The 20,287-nt window shown below is 41.2% G+C and overlaps 1 protein-coding gene across 1 annotated transcript in view; it reads right to left on the reverse strand.

Moving 5' to 3' along the window:
- Positions 1-300: 300 nt before the first annotated feature.
- LOC116048011 (zonadhesin-like) overlaps positions 301-20,287 on the reverse strand; it is a 31,375-nt gene continuing 11,388 nt past the window's right edge. The window contains exons 24-57 of the mRNA XM_036001231.1: positions 19,290-19,510; positions 19,006-19,152; positions 18,240-18,404; positions 17,907-18,058; positions 17,526-17,694; positions 17,247-17,355; positions 16,721-16,857; positions 16,436-16,561; positions 15,697-15,876; positions 14,781-15,005; positions 14,509-14,635; positions 14,000-14,199; positions 13,714-13,926; positions 13,389-13,534; positions 13,037-13,164; positions 12,696-12,840; positions 9,506-9,638; positions 9,229-9,387; positions 8,995-9,121; positions 8,670-8,881; positions 8,402-8,564; positions 8,103-8,191; positions 5,861-6,021; positions 5,602-5,716; positions 4,909-5,105; positions 4,784-4,817; positions 4,547-4,693; positions 4,116-4,451; positions 3,909-4,006; positions 3,717-3,823; positions 3,552-3,631; positions 1,942-1,970; positions 1,715-1,846; positions 301-1,321 (exon numbers count right to left, since the gene is read on the reverse strand). Coding sequence (XP_035857124.1) covers positions 800-1,321; positions 1,715-1,846; positions 1,942-1,970; positions 3,552-3,631; positions 3,717-3,823; positions 3,909-4,006; positions 4,116-4,451; positions 4,547-4,693; positions 4,784-4,817; positions 4,909-5,105; positions 5,602-5,716; positions 5,861-6,021; positions 8,103-8,191; positions 8,402-8,564; positions 8,670-8,881; positions 8,995-9,121; positions 9,229-9,387; positions 9,506-9,638; positions 12,696-12,840; positions 13,037-13,164; positions 13,389-13,534; positions 13,714-13,926; positions 14,000-14,199; positions 14,509-14,635; positions 14,781-15,005; positions 15,697-15,876; positions 16,436-16,561; positions 16,721-16,857; positions 17,247-17,355; positions 17,526-17,694; positions 17,907-18,058; positions 18,240-18,404; positions 19,006-19,152; positions 19,290-19,510 — 5,431 coding nt within the window. The 3' untranslated portion in view covers positions 301-799. The remainder of the gene's footprint in view (positions 1,322-1,714; positions 1,847-1,941; positions 1,971-3,551; positions 3,632-3,716; positions 3,824-3,908; positions 4,007-4,115; positions 4,452-4,546; positions 4,694-4,783; positions 4,818-4,908; positions 5,106-5,601; positions 5,717-5,860; positions 6,022-8,102; positions 8,192-8,401; positions 8,565-8,669; positions 8,882-8,994; positions 9,122-9,228; positions 9,388-9,505; positions 9,639-12,695; positions 12,841-13,036; positions 13,165-13,388; positions 13,535-13,713; positions 13,927-13,999; positions 14,200-14,508; positions 14,636-14,780; positions 15,006-15,696; positions 15,877-16,435; positions 16,562-16,720; positions 16,858-17,246; positions 17,356-17,525; positions 17,695-17,906; positions 18,059-18,239; positions 18,405-19,005; positions 19,153-19,289; positions 19,511-20,287) is intronic.

Genomic DNA, 20,287 nt, shown 5'->3' on the forward strand with positions numbered 1-20,287 from the left:
CACAGCGCTCTAAGCTAACACTGATAGCAAGTGAAGACTTGTTCCATCTGACCTTCTGATTTGGCTCACAGCCCCCTATAGGAATACTCACTTTCTATTATAAGACCTAGAACCCTGTGTGTCAGATAAACCATTGAACCAGAGGAAGGCAGCAGTCGTACAGATAGAGAGAGCATATACTTTTCTTACAAGATTTCAAGGTAGAAATAGTAGTAGCTACTTTTAGTTTCACTTGGTTAGAGAAAGCTCACCACAATGAAAAGGGCTTTGAGAAGAAAGGTTAGAGGACCTGCATGTTTGCTAAACAGAGAAAAGGGGGAAGAATTTTGGAGTTTAATATTAAATATTCATGAGGACATGTGGGTCGTCACCTCTACAACACAGATAAGTTGTTGTGGTAATGAACCAACACAGGAGCACAAGTGTCACCTTGTGTTCATTCAGCTGATGTTTCTTATCTTAATTAGAATATGTTAATGAACAGAGCCTGTCTGAAAGGCTGGTGTTAACTCCTGCCTGAGAAACTATTTGGACAAGATGACAGATTGTGTCACACTGCTACCTGTTGCCAGAAATTAATTCTGTTCAGGATCACAGATTATTTAAAAAAACAAACAGCTGAATTGTTTCACAGCTGGCGCAAATTAAGACAGAGGTCACTTTGATCGTTCCTCAACAAAGAAGACAGAATATTATACTGTGCATAGATAACTGAGCCATTTTAGGATGAATATGAAGAAGCACAAACAGGCAGGAGAAATAACGAGAGAACACATAACACATAAAAAAAACACATTTCTCAGCATTGATCTACATTCACATCTGTGTGTCCAGTTGTATTGTCTATTGTGACCTGACTGTTCAGCTCCTGCTTTCCTTGGACATTAAGATGCAGCCAATCTTGGCTCTCCAGCATCTGGCAGTCCAGTAATGTGTCAGTGTTGTTGCTCTGGACAGTGTAATTCGCCTGCTGGTCAGAAATATGACTCTCCAGTTTATAGCTACCAAGACCTTTGCTCTTTACTTTTTGTTGGCTGACACTCTCGCTAGCTGGAATACTGTCCTGCCACTGGCCGTCAGCGGGACTGCAGCCATCGACGCCAGGATAATGCTCCCCCTGCCCCTGCTGAGTGGTGCTGCTGTCTGTTTGTGTACTGCTTCTCGTCCCATCTCGTGACTTGCTGTCATGCTGCTGGCTCTGTCTGATCTGGCTTAATGTGATTTGGAGCTCATTGAGGCGCTGTGATACATAGCGTCTCTTCAGTTCCAGCAGGATTGTTCCATTACGACTCAGGCTTGGCATGCTTGTTGGTGTTGCCCTCTGCATAAGAATACAGTATATCACAGATAATGTATTTTAGATTACGTGTGGTAAAAATACACATGGTCTCATGCAATGGTGCAAATGCATGCACACAGCGTATTCAAGCATACTGATTCACACATTTTCCTCTTTAGTCAGGGCTGAATAGGAGCAAATGAATATCAGCATGATGTTTGAATGACTGAATCAACTAAATGTATCAATGTAATATGTCATTTATCTAAATAAAAATGAGTACTGAGAAAGAAACTAAAAAAATTGAAATATGTAGGAAATAAAAAGACTAAGAGATCATTTCTTAGCCCTTCACAATGCAATTAAATTACCACACAGAATAATTCCTTGGATTATGCAATTACATATGAGATGTGTAATATTCCAACTAATTACCGCAGAATGGTTGCCAGCACTGTTCTCTCTCTCCTTCAGCCATGTGCTCATTTGAGCTCTCTTCTGTAGCTGCACGCTCAGCTGCAAGAAAGACTCATTCATGCGGTCAATTTCTTCCTCCATGCAGGACATCTGTGACAGAGGAAATGGTGAAGTAAGGTGCAGTGCTTGGAGAAGGACAGTGACTATTCTCTGAAACTAAGATATGATTTGTAACTAAGTGATACCTGCATTGGTGTCGCTTTTGGTGATAAACCTGTAGGAATTAAACAAGGCTTTTGATTTTTCAGAATTTAAACATTGATATTTGGCAAGTGTTCAATAGTATTGTTATTGATCGAAAAAAACAATAATTGAAACTCCTAATTGTGTATCTAGCAGAAGCACAACTATCTATTGTCTTTAGAATAGCTTCAGTGGTTTCATTGGTATGCTGTCATGAAACTCATCAACTGTGTGCTAGGATATTGGACCATTCTGGAACAAAAGCTATAATAGTTTAATTATGTTAAGATCTTGTGACTGGGGAGAAGGGAACTTCATGGGTTTCACAAGATAGCCTGCCAATGCAGTTATGGATCAATGGCTTCAGGGCAGAAAATAGTAGTTTAAAAGCATTAAACCCATCTCCACATACAAAAAATAATTGGACTGCTAAACCTTGATAGGTTTTCCATTGATCAAGGGTCAATAGTTTGGGCTTCTTACACCAGTTTTTTGACTTAAAAGTCAAATCCGGCGCAAAATGAACCTAGGGGTTAATTATATATGTGTACCGACTCGACCGTTCTCTGGGATATGATTTCATGCTAATCAAATATGAGCAGTTTTATCGCAAACCACTAATTACCTTATTACGCTGGTCGTTGGGGCAAGAGTAAAGGAAAAATAAATCGCTATTTCTATACCACTAACAAGGCTCAAAATAGCACCATCTTGGGAAAACAGTCACGACCAGTCGAACGACAAACGCCATGATTGAGCTATGTTACTGGTTACTGGTTGCACGGCGTTCGTCTGGTCGTGACTGTTTTCCCAAGATGGTGCCCGCCTGTATACGTAAACGGTACTGTCTTTATAAACTATCTTTTTAATAAACTGTCTGTACACAAGTTCTCAATGGTTCGGTTTACATGTAGGGACCCTCATTATGCTACCGTGGAAGTGTGGTGCTATTTTGAGCCTTGTTAGTGGTATAGAAACAGCGATTTCTTTTTACTTTACCCTTGCCCCGACGACTAGCGTTATAAGGTAATTAGCAGTTTGCGATAAAACTGGTCACATTCGATTTTCATGAAAACATATCCCAGACAACAATCGACAAGGTACACATGTGTTGTTAACCTCTAGGTTCATTTTGCGCCGGATTTGTCCTTTAACTATGAATGCCATAAAAGGTAATAAGCTTTTTAATTAACTAATTTAGCAACTATCCAGCTTCTAAGCGGTGATACATTATGATTTTCAATCATCTCGATTTTGTTGATGCATGTCTGTTCCCATTGCCATATTTACTTTGCATTGACAGATGCATAGTGTCAAATTATAGGGTTACGATTCTGTCAAGTGCTCTTTTAAGATATGTGGTGTGTTACAATATTTTGTCCATCCCTTGAATAGTTTTGTCAGAACAATTGTTGTCATTGATTTGCATACTGTATAACTTCACTTTCTATCTTTTTATAAATTAACAATTGTCTTAAAGTGACAAAAAATAGCCGGTGCAACACAGATGTCTTCTTACTTGATACTTTTATTACTTAAGGTGCAAAACAGTGACTAACGTTTCGATGTAGAGTTACATCTTCATCAGAGTCCACAACAACAATTGTCTTACCTGTGTCCGTCCCCTCAGTTGAACTCTGTTTGAGGTTCGTGATGAGTTGTTCTAACTTGAAATATTTATATTTCTGAAGTCTAAATCGGAAAAGAGGCAGAAAAGTATTTAATTACATTATTTTGTTCAAAGGGCATACCATACTCTGCTGCTCTTCCCACCAACCTGCAAGCTAATAGGTGCTCAGTGAACTGTGCTTCAGTGGGAACTCTAATGTTGAGAAATTCCTCAACTAACGCACCGTGCCGCCCCTCTGAAGCATCACATTTTGTCTATAAAAAGAAATGATAAAAAGTTAGCTGCCCCTACTTGTGCAGTATGAGGGTGATGTGTGATGCTTACACAGCACTTACTCACCTCTGCTGGTTTCCATTTGAAAGAAAAATTGAAATGCTGAAGGCTTAAAGCTGAAATGGCCTCATGGAGAGCTTGCACAAAGCTCTGGGGTCTGGATCCTAGATTAATAAAGAAAAAGAAAAAGAAAAAGACATTACATGACTTTTGCCAAGCAATGACACAAGATTGGGTCTCAGTATGCTCTTCCATAACTATCTGTGTGATTACCTGATGCTATGTAGGCCATGGACTGCAGAATTGTAGCGATGAAATGTCCCACGTGCTGAAGCTTTGCCTCTGACAAATAAAGGATTTGATTGATTGCATCAAAATAAAAGTCCCTTGAGCAATGAACCAGCAGAGCCTCATTGGAGGAAGATGAAGAAACAGGGATTGACTTGGCCAGTAGCAGAAGCACAGATGGGAACAGGGGGCAGTTTGCAAGCAACTGCATCACCTGGCAACCAAACAGGAATACGGCCGAGTGTTGAGGTGAGAGGTTGTCCAACGCAGTCGGGATAAGTTGCCCATCATGGTTCTCCTGGACAAAAAGCTCTGTGGTTGCTAAAACAGATGGAAAACACTGCCTTTTAGGCTTCATATTTACCATAATTTGTTGTTTATTTGTTGGCCCCATAATCTAGTTAAATCATGTTTACCACTGTGGAGATGCTGATTAGACTCAGCTGTGGTAAGGGTCTGTAAAGACTGTTGGATCTCCTGCAGGGTCTTGAATAAAGGAGATATGCTGACCAGCTTGGACAGGTCGTGGTCACTTAGACAAGGAGCTGTGCTCTGTAGATGGACTGGGGAAGACAGAATCATCTCACTGGGGTGACACAACATCCTCACGCTCTTGGAAATTCAACACACCTTTGTTTAGATTTGTTCCTTACCTGGCTCTGCTTTGGTCATATTCATAAATGAAAACTGTGGACATAATTTGAAGGACCAGATCATTCTTCACTTAATTATTCTATTGTAAGATATGCTACAAACAAAACAAATGCAACTACAGTACCTGTGTATAACACATGTTGGTGTCACCGGGCTGTGTGTATCCAGCTTGCGGCTCACATTCCCTGGCATCATGAGGACTAGTATGACAGTATGGGGGACCAGGCAAATCCTGGTTCTGCCAAGCTTCTCCTGTCAGCCTACATAAGAGAGCTTCCACTGACCTGAGAACAGCTCCCAGTAATGCGATGGAGGCCTCGGCTGGGATGATGGGGATATTCAGTCCCACACAAATTTTGTTTTAAAGAAAAACATATAATGAAGGATGTGACACAGTATTCAACCTGTCAAATCACAACAATGGGTGACTCAAAGAGTAAAATAGCTAGATATGAGTCTTTGGGCAATAAAGGAATAGTCTCACATATTGGCAAATGCTTATTCGCTTTATTTGCCAGAAGCCAGTTGTCTTGAAAACAGGCGGAAACAGCGAGCCTGGCTTTGTATGAGGGTAACAGAGTCCACCTACCAGCACCTCTAAATATCACTCAACATATAATGTGTATGGTTCTTTATGCTAAGCTAACAGGCTGTAACTTTACAGTATAATTATCATACAGAGAAAAGGGTATTAATCTTCTCATCCATATCTTGACAAGAAAGCAAATAAGCATACTTCCCTAAAGGACAAACTATTCCTTTAATCATCTTGGTTTTATGATTTATCATTATCATCATCATCATAATCCAGTTTTACCTTGTGTATCTCTCTCTCCTACACTGCTGTTAGATGGTTTATCCCTCATTGCATTATGAACCAGCAGCTCCTTAAGAAGGCTTAGTTTTTTATGATCCATATTGTCGAAGACATTCTAAAAAAAAGAAAATACACAATTTTACACAGTTTTGTTGTGGCACTTGAGAAGACCACAAGTCTTGAACATTACAAATCTGATGTCCAATTCTTTCTTGAAATATTTGTTTTATGCCTTCACTTCACTATAAAAAAAACTCACCTTGAGTGTTTCAGTCTGTTGGCAAATGTTTCTATAAAACTCCTGTGTGTCTTTGCGGTGTCGGGCCAGTTGTGAGGCTATGTGCAGGTTCTGATCCTCTAGTTTGTCGTACAGAGTCTTCACATTTAACTCCTCCAAATCACAGCGCCCTGACACACTTCCTAAATGGGAACAGTAAATGTCAATAATATGTCAGTTAGAAATGGGCTGAAAACGTGGCCGGGTTGGGTCAGTGGCAGCAGGCGCACAGAGAGGTTTATGCCTCGATGTAGAGGTCCAGGGTTTGAATCCGACCTGTGACAATCTCCTGCATGTCTTCCCCCTCTCTCTCCCCTTTCTCACCTAGCTGTCCTGTCAAAAATTAAAGGCGGAAAAGCCCAAAAAATAATCTTAAAAAAAAAAAAAGACAAAAAGAAATGGGCTGAAAATAAAGGGCAAACGTCTCATCACGCCATCCTAAAGAAGGGTACTCCCCTGATGACTGACTGCACCTTGAAATCAAAGACTTCCTTAACTGGGCTCCATAACTAATAATCTATATGTAATGGTTTTACTGTAAAGTGTCTTTGAGTACCATATAAAGCGCTATATAAATAAAATGTATTATTATTATTATTGTAACAATTCAGTCGAGTCTCTCAAGCTTTTTAGACAATCCGGATGGAGCATGCAATGGATGATAAGTACTTAAATTAAAATTGCAGAGGCTAACTAGAGAGCCAGAGATAACAGCACAAGTCATTAGGGTGTGATATTAGTCATTATTTTCTTTATCATCAATCAAATGGTGAATAGGCTGTGAAATGCTACCTGGTCATGCGTGATGGTTTCATAATGACTAGGCCAATGGCCATTTAAACGCCCTATCAAGCTGCATGAATAATGCAATAAGCACTAAGTGAGAAACATTAAAGCCAACTCTACCTTCAGGTCATTTCAAACATTATCAGACTAGAAAAAACATGATGTCAAATATATTGAAGAACAGTTGCCAAAGTGTTTTTAAGTGAAACTTTTCTGGAAACATTTTCAATGATTGATTTATGACCAGTTATTGAAGTGGTACATTAAACATAAAAACTGATGGGTCAATCCCATATACTGTAAACTCTTTTAGCCATGCTAGAGGCATGGCACAATGGATGGCTATTATATATTGGGTTGTCGGTCGTTCAGTAGGTCCACCACTTTGCTCCAGACTGAAATATTTCAACATCTATTTGATGGATTGCCATGATCTTTGGTAGAGACATTCATGGAGCTCAGAGCTTGAATCTGACTAACTTTTCATTGAGCGCCATCATCAAATCAAGATTTCAATTTGTCCAGTACTTACATTTGTGACTAAACACCTGCAAAACTAATTGTATTTCTATCAGCCTCAAATGTACTTTGTGTTTAGTGCTACTTGGCAAATGTTAGCTTGGTCCTCTTTGATAAAGGTTATAGTTAGGGCTGGCTCAGGTTTGCCTTGGACCGGCTCTTAGTTATGCTATAGGTTTAGACTGCCAAGGAACTTCCTATGACACACTGAGCTCCTCTCTCCTCCTCTCTCTCTCTCTCTCTCTCCATATGTGTGCATTAATGTCCCAATGTTACTAACTTAGCTTCTTCCCCAAAATCCTTGTGCTTCCCGCGTCGCAGATTTCCTTGCAGTGTGGTAACACCTGAATCGTGGTTACGGCTGCATTCCTGCTCGACGCCCACTGCTGCTACGATTATTATTATTATTAGCCTGCATATTATTATTACTGCCTCTTTCCTGTTAATATAATTTCCACTATTCTTCATGTCAAGGAACAACCCATTAATTTTGGAGCAGATCTGAACCATAGGGCAGATACACAAATTATTTTTTTTACTTTTGTTAACTCTGCGAGATAGGGCGTTTGTGCTGCATTCATGTGGTGTCAGAATAATCAAAAAAATTGTTCCTGACTGGGAAAATTCATACTTCATTAACATTGTGACATAGGGCATGCCTTGGCGGAGTGCCCTGCTAGTGGTTATTATTGTTATCTTCGACTTTTATATTTGCAGTCTTCCCACTTTGTATTGCATTTGCTGCACAGCAATTTCCCTCTGGATAAATAAAGTTTTATCTTATCTTATCATAATGCAAAACTCACTGTGCACTCCACCACACCCACTGGTAACACCATGACTTCCTGACATTACTACTACTAATACATTTTAAAAAGGGGTTCGATCTACAGCACAGTGTAATAAACAGTGACCTTACCTCCTTTTGAAACAGCGGGCTCCTCAGCTTCTGCTCCTTCTCCTACACCCCTACTGCCTAGGAAGCCACCTAGGCTTGGGACAACTATGCTGAAACACAAAAACAAAGCCACACATATATGTCTTATGTCACTTTACACAGTTTACAGAAAGGTTGACAAGAACAATGAGACAGAAAGAAGAGTGACTTTTAGCATATGTTATCAAGGGTACATTAATATGTGCTGCTAGGACTCCCAACATCAGTGTCCTGACACGTTGATAAATCACACTATCAGTTTTGATGTCTAGCCAACAGACCTGTCTCCACTGCAAACACAATCCACTGGATAGAAGGGCTCCCCAAGGCTGCGCCACTTTGGCTTAGTCCTCCACTGGGAGGCAAGTTTTGCATTGCCAGGTCGCAGAACTAGCACTGTGGTGGTCAAAACCACAACTACAACCAGCAGCAGACTCAGGATCCCTACACACAGTTAGCATTGTGTCATGATAAAATAGCAAGCACAGCCATGCACCTGCATGATAAAATGTTGAGTAGACACTAATTGTAAACAGTAAGGATGTACACCTGCTATCACTCCCCAGTCAGGTAGAAGGTTGAGTCTGTGCTGCTTGACAATCCCGTACTTGACCAGCTGTGCCGGGGTCATGGGCTGGAAGACGGAGGCCCGAGGGTCACACTCTGTCTCCTCCTCACTGACCACCACCACCATACTCCACTCTGGGACAGCACTGTCAACAAACACATACTTCCCTGTTTCTGTAAACACATGGGCAAACCTGAGAAAAGGAGAGGAACAGAGAGAAGTTTGTGATGTATAGGGCACGTCACAAAATGTGATTTCAAATAATCAATACTTGAGGCTCTACCTGCAGTATGGACTCAACACTACCTTGTAGAGTTAAAGTTTGTCTGCTCCATGAGTATCTGCAGATGTCTAAAGGCACCAAAATCCCAACTGGGGTTACTGTTAAACAGGTGGTCCTTCTGATACACTGGGAAGTGGCTGAGATGGCGGTCTTAGGGATATAAAGAAAGTTAAAACAAGATTACTGTGTTTAAAACAAAAAGAAATCACACTGTCATGATAAAAAAACAACATGAAAGTAAACAAAATATGTGGTACCAGTGTGGTTGATGGTAAGATGGAAAATGAGCATGTCACCCGAGGACAGACAGGCGATGGGGTTGGGGATACGAGGAAGGACAGCTAGGTCGAAAGCATCATCATCATCTTCTGTGTCTCTCCTCTTTCTGGGTCTTGTATTTAGGAGCTCTATCGGTTCTGAGTAGAGATAGCTCGGTGCTCAGGGTTTATACAATCAAGTTGAATGTTCATCTTTTTTACTTTAAAATTATACTGGATACAGAAAGAATCAATATGACAAGTTAAGTTTAGTCACCTGACATAAACTGATTGATGAGCTCTATCTGTGTGGGAATCCAACCAAACACCCCTTTAGTGTCAAACTGGACCAAATGGATTTTACCAATACTCCTTGCGTGGATATCTGGTCCTAAAACATCGATTACAGTCTGGGAGTAAACGGAAACAAGCTAAATAAGAACTGCTACTGCAGCACAATACAACAGTATAATACATCAATTCAAGAAATAAAATGACGAAATATCAATAACTCATTTTGAGAGGCCTTCGCTCTCATTAAACTGACACGGCAGCCATGTTTTTTTATCATATCGGGGAAGCAATTAAATATAATGAACAGTAATGGCATATTGTGCTTCTACATCACACACACACACACACACACACACACTTTCCATGGCTAAACATGTAGATTATGGTAATAAACCTATTCTGAAAAAACCCACCCTCGATCCTGAGGTCTTAGCCAACTATAGACCTATATCTAACCTCCCCTTTCTCTCCAAGATCCTTGAGAAGGTAGTCGCTAATCAATTGTGTTCTGTCACTGGTGAAAATTACTAACGACCTTCTAACTGCTGCTGACAAAGGACTTGTCTCCATACTTGTCTTATTAGATCTTAGTGCTGCATTAGACACTATTGACCATACCATCCAGTTACAGAGACTGGAACATTTAGTTGGCATTAAAGGAATCGCACTAAGCTGGTTTAAGTCCTATTTCTCTGAGCGATGCCAATTTGTTAATATTAACGATAAACCCTCCAAGTACGCTAAAGTTAGCCATGGCGTTCCTCAAGGCTCGGTGCTTGGACCAATTCTATTCTCCTTATATATGCTTCTTTTAGGCAATATTATTAGGAAACACTCAATTAACTTTCACTGCTACGCAGACGACACCCAATTATATCTGTCAATTAGGCCAGACGAAAGCGGTCAGTTAGCTAAACTTCAAGCATGCATTAAAGATATAAAATCCTGGATGACCCACAATTTTCTGATGTTAAACTCAAACAAAACTGAAGTTATAGTGCTGGGACCCAAGCACCACCGGACTTCATTATCTAAAGATATAGCTACCTTAGATGGTATTGCCCTGGCCTCCAGCACTACTGTCAGAAATCTAGGAGTTATTTTTGATCAGGATTTATCCTTTAACGCCCACGTAAAACAAACCTCAAGAACAGCCTTTTTCCATCTTCGTAACATTGCCAAAATTAGGAACATCCTGTCTCAAAACGATGCTGAAAAACTAGTCCATGCATTCGTTACTTCTAGGCTGGACTACTGTAATTCCTTACTATCAGGTTGCTCAAATAAGTCCCTTAAGACTCTCCAGCTGATCCAGAATGCTGCAGCGCGTGTTCTGACAAGAACTAAGAAAAGAGATCATATTTCTCCTGTACTAGCTTCTCTGCATTGGCTTCCTGTAAAATCCAGGATTGAATTTAAAATCCTTCTCCTGACCTACAAAGCTCTAAATGGTCAAGCACCATCATATCTAGAAGAGCTCTTAGTACCTTATTGTCCCATTAGAGCACTGCGCTCCCAGAACTCAGAGCTATTAGTGGTTCCTAGAGTCTCTAAAAGTAGAATGGGAGCCAGAGCCTTCAGCTACCAGGCTCCTCTCCTGTGGAACCAGCTCCCAATCTGGGTTTGGGGGGGCAGACCCCGTCACCACATTTAAGAATAAACTGAAAACCCTCCTCTTTGATAAAGCTTATAGTTAAGGAGTGAGGAGTTGCAGCGTACGCCTAGACCGGCGGGGCAGGGTGTATAGCTGCAGACACAGCACCCCTGCTTCTCTCTGCTTCTCCTCATAGTCATCAGATCTACCTATCATATAATCAATAAAATAGTGAGAGTAGATACAGCCTGATCCGGCAGGGGAGAGTTCTAGCCTGATCCGGCTCCTCTATTTAGCCTGCCTCTCTTAGTTATGCTATTATAATTCTAGACTGCTGGGGAAGTTCCTTCCTTCCTCTGACACAATGAGCTGCTCTCTCATTTCTCTTTTCATTTGGTTCCTTTGTGTGCATCCTTCTCCCAGAAATGCTTGTTACTAACCTAGCTCTGGGGAGTTTACTCGCCTTGGATTAGGGTGGCACCAAGAACCGGGGTCTCGGGTACAGCTGTCGCTATGGACCTGCTATACCCTGCTACGCTCTGCGATTCCCTGCAGTGTCCAGCTGCGTCCTGCCGCGTCCACTGCGTCCACCCATGCTCTGCTGTGCCACATTACACCCCATAATGCCCTGCTGTGCCCTACTATGACATGAACTACTACGACTACCATTGTAGTCACTGTTCCATTATCTTTGTGACTATTATTGCCACTGTTCATCACACCCCCAACCTGCACCGTCAGACACCGCCTACCAAGAGCCTGGGTCTGCCGAGGTTTTTTCCTGAAAGGGAGTTTTTCCTCACCACTGTCGCAATAGCTACTGCTAATGCTTGCTCTTGAGGGAATTACTGTAATTGTTGGGGCTTTGTAATTACAGAGTGTGGTCTAGACTGACTATCTGTAAAGTGTCTCGAGATAACTCTTGTTATGATTTGATACTATAAATAAAATTGAATTGAATTGAATTGAAATGGTAAAATAATAAAACGCAAAATGGTTTAACGTGTACGGTTTAACGTCCTGTACTCGAGAAAAAGACTGTTGTGTTAAAATGATATTACACAAATCAACAGTTTGGGCTGCTTAATATCTCTAAACCCAGTGCACCCAAAACATGTACATTCATAGGTGATGAAATTGCTTAAAATTATTAGACCAAGTGGTTATTTTGTTGAACTGCTAAATACAATTTGCTGCATGGAGAGATGAGTTCATTATTCATCACTTTCCCTTTATCGCAATGCAATGATATCACCAAATGTGCAGCTGCAACATTCTTCAATGTGTCCTGCTGAGACTAAGACTGGCCGAGACACTGATAAATGCTATGGCAAGCTTTCCGCCAATAACCGATTTTGCTAACCCCTACAGTCTGAAAAGTCTCTTGGCTGCATCCTTACAATACTAGTATTAGATTTGTGTTTATTTTTATCTGGTGGAAGCAGCTTCAGAAAATCCTCTCATTCACATACACATTTAATGTAATTCATAAGTACGTATAAGGTAAATAAGAAATCCATTATCTTCTAAGGTATGGCCAATCACAAGTTTGTCAATGGCCCTGTCATAGCTCCCTTACCCTGGCCCAGACCATCTTGTCTCTTTCTTTGAGGCAGAGCAGCAGGTGTCCATCTGGCGAGAACTGGGCAGAGAGCTGAGGTAGTCTGGAAAGGCAGGAAGTGTTGCAATGCTCTTCAGCAGACACATATCGCTCACACTGGCAGCTGGGACATTAGGATCAGGCAGATAAGACAAGACACAGAAAGACAGATAACATTTCAGGCTATTTAGAAATAATAATTAATTTCCTTATTTTATCTAGCTTTAGTAGTTTTTACAGGGGCATTTTTCAAATAGTAATTGACTTTGCAAGGTGTTCTGAAGGACCACATTGAATTAAAAAGTATAAGTGAGATTCACATGCCCATCTCCACATCCAGAGTTCCTCCATGTTGTCCACAGGTGATATTACAGGAGTAGAGGGAAGGTGACACACACTCCCTGGATGCTGCCAGACGTACCTGACCTGTGGCACATCGTCTGTTTGCCTGAAACACATCGAACACAGATATCTAAAAATGTCTTTAAACACACAGATCTTGCTGGTAATTACATTACATTCATGATTAAAAAGCAGTACAAGAGTATTTTCCATCTCACTGTTCTTCTGGAAAAAAAAAAAATTATAGTAAAATCATCACCAACAGGTCACATTAAGGCAGTGTTTTCCACAGGTCAATGCGGTAATTAATAGCCACTATATGATACTGACCTCAGGCTGGCAGTCCAATTCACTGTCAGAGGTAGAGCTTTTGAAATCCAGTTCATTGTAAAAGATGAAACCAGTTCTGCACAAACACGAGCCATCCGAGTGCTGGAATGCACGATTCTTACCAATACAAGTACAAGAAGAAGAACCTGAGGAAACAGGTGTGACATGGCACACCAATGTGATCGACAGATATTTTCCTGTACTGATGAACAATGCTTTTGAAACTGTAACTTAACTTAAAAACGGTAAAATAAGCATAAAATGTGTTCAGATAAAAGCATTTAATGTGATCTGAGTTATCTGGAAAGATCTGAAAGGATCTAACCTGCTGTTGAGGTGGAGGAACTGCCGCAGGGAAAGCATGCCTTCTGAGCAGGCAGGTGGTTGAAGGTACCAGCTGGACATGGGTGACAGTCAGCCATTGTCTCAGCATGAATGCGGATACCAAAGGAGCCAGGGGGGCAGGGTATTAGTTGGGTGGATCCCATTGGACAGACATACCCAAGAAGACAAGGGTTACTCTTGTAGTGGTCTGTACCTGAATTAAAATAAAGTCACACGTTATTTGGAGTTTGGCATGAAATAGATGATTTGTGGTAGTGAGCAAATACCTGGGGGGCAAAAGTATCCTGGTGGACATGGAAGGCATTGTAGGATAGCAGAGAGGTACGGACGATAGGTGCCCCCCTCACACACACTGCAGCAGCTGTTTTGGGATCCTCTGAGCCCGCTGGTGTTGACAGGCATGGAACCCCCTTTGCAGGACTTCATGGCAGAGCTGTTGGCTGGGCAGTAGTAGGGAAATGGACAGCTGTGGGGCATGGTAACAGGGTTATTTATAAGCTTTAATCCATACCGTATAGAATCAGGCCAAATTTATTAAGCTTTCCTCATTTCAACAGTTAAAGCCTCTAATTTCCATGTCAATCTTACAAAAGTATAGTTTAGTTTATTTGTTTCACAGAACATGAAAAAAAACAAATTACACTGAAGAAATACAAAAATACACTTGAGGGTGTGGTAGAAACCTGTAGCGGCTTATATAAAAACCACAACCAAAGTACATACACGGTGTGTTTGCATTTCAGGTTTCAGGATATTGGACATTTCATGCACTCACAGTTGTTTGGGGGTGTGGTAGGAATGAGATCCCTCAGGACAAAAATACCCTTCAGGACAGACTTGCGGCTCAGCAGTCTGAGGTCCACAGTATGAGCCAGCTCTGCACAGCCTCTCTGAGACTGCACCTGGATTATGATCCAAAAACTATTAGTGCAAACTTCATTACTGTCTTTAGGGAGAAAAACATTTATTCAAATAAAAGACTCAAAGTTATCACATACAGAACCTAATATACCATGCTAACATTATAAACTGTGTTGATGAACCTACCCATGGGACATTGATAAGAGGCCCTGCAGGGGATCCCCTCCACATTGGGCTTTCCGGTAGCCTGAGGATCTGGACAGAAGGTTCCCCCTGCACACGGTTCACACTGGCTGGGTGCAGCAGCTCCAGGAACGGGCCTCTTGGTGCCTGCAGGGCAGAAGATGGGTGGTCCAGACCCACTGCACCAGAAACCAGGTGGGCAGGGACTGTTGGAATAGTCTGTAAGCCCTGTAAAACAACAGTTTTCTGAAAATAACTATTCATCACTTCACACACTATAACGAAAATAGAAATAACTCTGCTGCATCATCGTCCACACATATTGAGGGGACCTTAAATGAAAAAACAACTGAACCATTAAGTTAATCAAAATGACTCCAACAAAAGTGAAGTTCTTTACTACTCTTAATTGAGGAAGCCTTTATTTACGCATTCAAAGAATCTTAGGGAGAAGATGGAGGATCTGCTGGGAATCAACCACTACTGTAGATAAAGTACCAATATGATTTCAATTTGAAATCATTTAAAGCATTCATGAGGAAGATGAGAAGGTTTTTCTTTGTATTTTTGATATAGGAAGTTTAAATGTAGTGTCTTCTATCACATGATACCTCCTTCCCTCTTATCTCAGGCACAGGTTTAATAATGTGCATACATACTAAAATGAATACAACCTACTGTAGAAAAGTAATTTTTGTGTCCTTAGAAATGTAAAATCAAACCTGCCAGAGAGAGGACTATTAGGGCGTATTTTACACTTTATTATACAGCAGGCACAGGATGTAGTAGAATGAAAAGAGAACAATATCTTTAATGGAAAACATAAGGATAAGGATTCTGTTACATTTGAAATGTGTAATTTTAGTTCATCTTTTTAATTAGTCGTCATGGTGAGTTCAATGTGGTGAGTTCAACAGACCTGTGCTGTTACAGTGTGAACCAGGAGGGCAGGGCAGGCAGTCGCCCTTGCTGCCTGCTCCAGGGGAAGCTCGGTAGGTGTACAGCGGACATGGCCTGGGTCCTGTCCCTCCATTGAAATCACTGCCAGGCAGGCCATCACAGTAATGAGCAGCAGGACACAGATGAAGGACTGGGTCGCCTGCAAACAAACAAGGAAAAAGCTTTCAGATATGCTCATGGTGAGGTTGTTTTAATGCCACATTTGTTACACTTTTGCTTATCAGTTGAGGAATCGATTTCAATACTTTATTGATCACTTTTAAGGCTCATCAAGCCCTTGCCCCTGGCTAAATTTCAAAGTTATAATTTTCAAGGCAGGGCTCTTCTGGCTTCTTCCAATTATCAACCTGAGGTTTTAGCTGTAGTTCCAGTCCCAGGATCCTGCTGGTATCTACTTATACTCTGTTTACACATGAAACACACAATGATGCAATTAACCTCCCGGCAGGAAAGCAAGCAAGCACTATGCTGCTTCCCAAGCATCGGATTGAAAAATGCTCATCTAGGCCAAAGAAAAAAGGACATTTTTTAGTTTTACTGTAAGAATCAATGTCTCAAACTCCTCTTCATCACTTAAAAACAACTTGTCCTCATCTTAACTGAAACTTTATCCTGCATTTTTACCCTGAAAACCTAATAACAGTAGCCACAAAAACACTTCCAGCTACTTAAACATAAGGAGCATTATAAGTTCATACCAGGTTTACACCAATGCTGAGGTGGGCAGGGTAAGCAGTTCTGTAGGCTGGAACCTCCTGGGGAGCTTCTGACAGTGTTTGCAGGACACAACAAAGCCTCCTCTGTGCCCTCGGGACAGTAGAAACCTAGAATAAAAAATATTTTTTTGCATTACCAATTTATTATACATATTTAAAGAATAAAATGATTAACTAAGTTGATGATAACTAATCTTAAATGTCGAATAATCTACGATTTAAGTATAAAAATCTGTATGTTGTTTTTTAATGATTGATGTATTGTACCTGGTGGACATGGTCCAGCACACTGCATGCCCCACTGGCACTTGGTCAGATTAGACATTGGTCCCTGAGGGGTGAAATCTGCACTCCCAGAAACACAGAGATAGCCTGCAGCACACATACCCTGGATCCTACCAGCCCTGAAAAAAGATTCACAGGGTTAGCTTACACACAAAACCACACAAAAACACATACACACAGGAACCGACTCTAAAATGTATGCTTCATTAGATAAATAGAATGATAATTACATTGTTTCTAACATTTTCACCTCCCACATCCACATTCATTATATTCATGCATATCAATGTCTTAATTTGGCTGTTCAGTGAGCCGTGACTCCTGAACATGCTAATTGTGAGTATAATCAGAGCAGAGAAGAATGTTTGCCTTTGAGCATGTGTCTGTGTGTGTACAGGATGTGTGTGTTCCTAATTGTGTGTCTGTCTGTGTATTTCTGGCTGTATGTGAATGTGAGACAAAGTGCACATTGGAGAGCTTGTGCATGCATACACTGCATCCAGTGTACCTGCAAAACTTCCCTGGAGGGCAGGGTAAACACTCTTTCTCTTCTTGTAGCCCTCCCTGGTTTGAATGAGTGTATGTCCCATTAGGGCAGGGATGAGGCACCATTGTGCCTGAAAAAAAAGATGCAGTACAGCGGAGACTGACAGGGTGATTTATTACATAGTAATTACAACAAAGGAATATGTTTTTTAAACTAAAACGCAAGTCTGGTTTTAAGGTTATACATGAATCAATTTAAAGTTGCCATCTGCTATAGTCAAAAAATGTCCTTTTAAAGTACCTGCAGGGCAGAATGAGTGTGGTGGGCAGGGCCATGGCTCTCCCACTATTGCCTCCTCACAGTAGAACCCAGCTCGGCATGGGATGCAACTGTCTGAGCCTGGGTTCGGCTGGTACTCCCCTGTGGGACAAGGCAGGGCCAGGGCAGAGCCTTCTGGACAGTGGTGGCCCTAGGAGATGATAGAAATGACAAAGGGGGTAGGATTCAATGCAGCAGGACATTAATAATAAGCAACATGGCACAAGCTTCTCTCTGAGAGATACTGTTTGAAAACAATAAGAACAATGTAAAAGGGAAGGAGAGAAAAGGGAATTCAGTGGAAGGGAAAGAGAGCTCAGAGATTAAAATAATTAAATAGTATATGAATAACCCTTACTGCACCTTGGGGCAGAGGAAGGCATATGGAGTGGTTGAAGAGAAGTCAAAAGGGCAGTAGAAACCAGCAGCACAGGGGCCACTTGGGTTGGCCAGACCCTCAGTGGAGCAGTAGTGACCAGCAGGACAGGCAGAGCAGCTCTCAATGGACACTCCTCCTATGACCACAGATAACAGTGACGCAGATCAGACAAGCAGATAACAAGAAATCCCATTAGGAACTCTTTCAAATGCAAATGCAAGCTCCTAATTAAAGAGATGATAGATATCAAATTATTCAATTCATCACAGTGCTGTGACTCAAACAGAAAAAAATATGAGCGTAAATAGTAGGTGTACCAATGGTGTTGCGGATACTGCCAAGAGGGCATGGAATTGGGGAGAGGCACCCTCCTGGACAGTAGTGGCCGACGGGGCAAGGGCCATTCCTGGGGAAGTTGTCAGAGCTCTGCGGCGTTGGCGCCATAGCTCCACCTTGGCAGAAATAACCTTGCAAACAAGAACCTAAAATACAAAGATACACTCAGTGTCTATCCTTCAATCAATTAGACAGCAGCAGCTGATTCAGAACACTGCTGTTCGAGTCCTCACTAAGACCAAGAAAGTGGATCACATCACTCCAGTTTGGAGGTCTTTACACTGGCTCCGTCTTCTAAAGTATTTATTTCAAAATACTACTGTTGGTTTATAAATCACTGAATGGTTTAGGGCCAAAATACATTTCTGATCGGAGAAGCAGCATCAGTTTTTATGCACCACATATCTGGAACAAACTCCCAGAAAACTGCAGGTCTGCTGCAACTCTCAGTTCTTTTAAATCAAGGCTGAAGACCTTTCTTTTTGATGCTTTTTTTTAAATCAAGCAATTGTTCATTTTTTACACTGCACTGTATTTTTTTACTCTTGTATTTTATACCTGTTATTCTTTTTTAGCTGTTTTATAATATTTTTTTTTGTTTTATGTAAAACACTTTGAATTGCCTTGTTGCTGAAATGTCCTTTATAAATAAAGCTGCCTTGCCTTGTTACTAAATGGTTGAACTAGTATCAGGGTGTGCATTTTGGCTAAAATAATGTGTCACCAAATATCTTTGTGTTTGGTCACCTTGTGGTGTTGAGGCTCCATATGAGCTACAGTACACTCCAGAGGGACAGGGTGCGCAGACAGAAAGTGAAAGGGCTCCTGTCTGGTTGCTGAAAGTCCCTAAAGGGCAGAGCTGAGGCAGGGCTGTCCCGGCAGGACAAAAATGGCCTAGGAAGAGAGCACTTATTAAATATTGGTACTGCAGAATTAGAAATTTGACCACTGGACAGTATTGTTGCTGTATGTAAACGGGTAAGTGATGTGATTTGTTCTGTAGACTCAAAGTTTATTTTCACCATCCTCACCAACTGGGCAGATAGAGGGCTCTTGAGTGGCTGAGGAGGAACACATGGTCCCTTTGGGGCATATCATACAGTGAGCTGCTCCAGGAGCAGGACTGTAAGTGCCAGGCTCGCAGGGCACCTCACTCGCTGAGCCAACAGGACAGCTATGGCCAGCGGGGCAGAGGTAGCCATGGGAAACATCAGACGGGGTGGGACTGGAGCTGCCACTAAGGCAAACATACCTGTAGGCATAAACAAGGAAAACAAACTTCATATCACAAATATTGCCACAAGCTGCCATTAGTGAGATTGAACAATCTGTCAGTGAGGAAATATAATTTACAAATTTTGGAGAAGTTTTCAGTTTTGTAATGGTAAACGGTTTTAAATACACCATACAATATTTAATGCTAATGCAGTTACCATTACATTATTTTACTTAAGTTCTAATTATTCAGAAATAAGCATCATCAGCCGCTAAGTAATGCATGTTTCCAGAAAACAATGCTTTAATAACTGGCAGTGATTAAAGTCAGACAATAAAATTAATGTTTCATGGCCAAAATGTCTTTGAATTGCACCAAATTGCAATTCTAGTCAAATTCTTCTCAGATCTTTTTATTTAGAGATTATAAATGGAATAGAAATAAACAGCAGCCGACACACTGAAGTGCTACAGGTGCTTTAAAGTGGGTTTTATCTCTGAGTATTTATTGCAGAGCATTCATGCAACCCGATGCAACAGACAGCAAAGTGTTTCAAGTGGATCTTATGCTGCTGAAGACACCTGCTCCATCTCCTGCTGAGACTCAACAGACTCATGTAAAAGCCACCCCCCAATTATCGGTCTGATTTTGTAGTTTACGTGTATACTGGCTTGTAATTGATTTTTGAACACCGGATATCTTGCTGAAATATTGGACTGCTCCCTTTAATCCATGTTTAAATCCCACACATCAATCGAAAACTACTTTCACGAAATAAGGTGAGACTACTTTACAGTAGACATCAGGGTGAGA

This window comes from Sander lucioperca, chromosome 5, assembly GCF_008315115.2.
Source record: "Sander lucioperca isolate FBNREF2018 chromosome 5, SLUC_FBN_1.2, whole genome shotgun sequence".
Classification (NCBI taxonomy): domain Eukaryota; kingdom Metazoa; phylum Chordata; class Actinopteri; order Perciformes; family Percidae; genus Sander; species Sander lucioperca.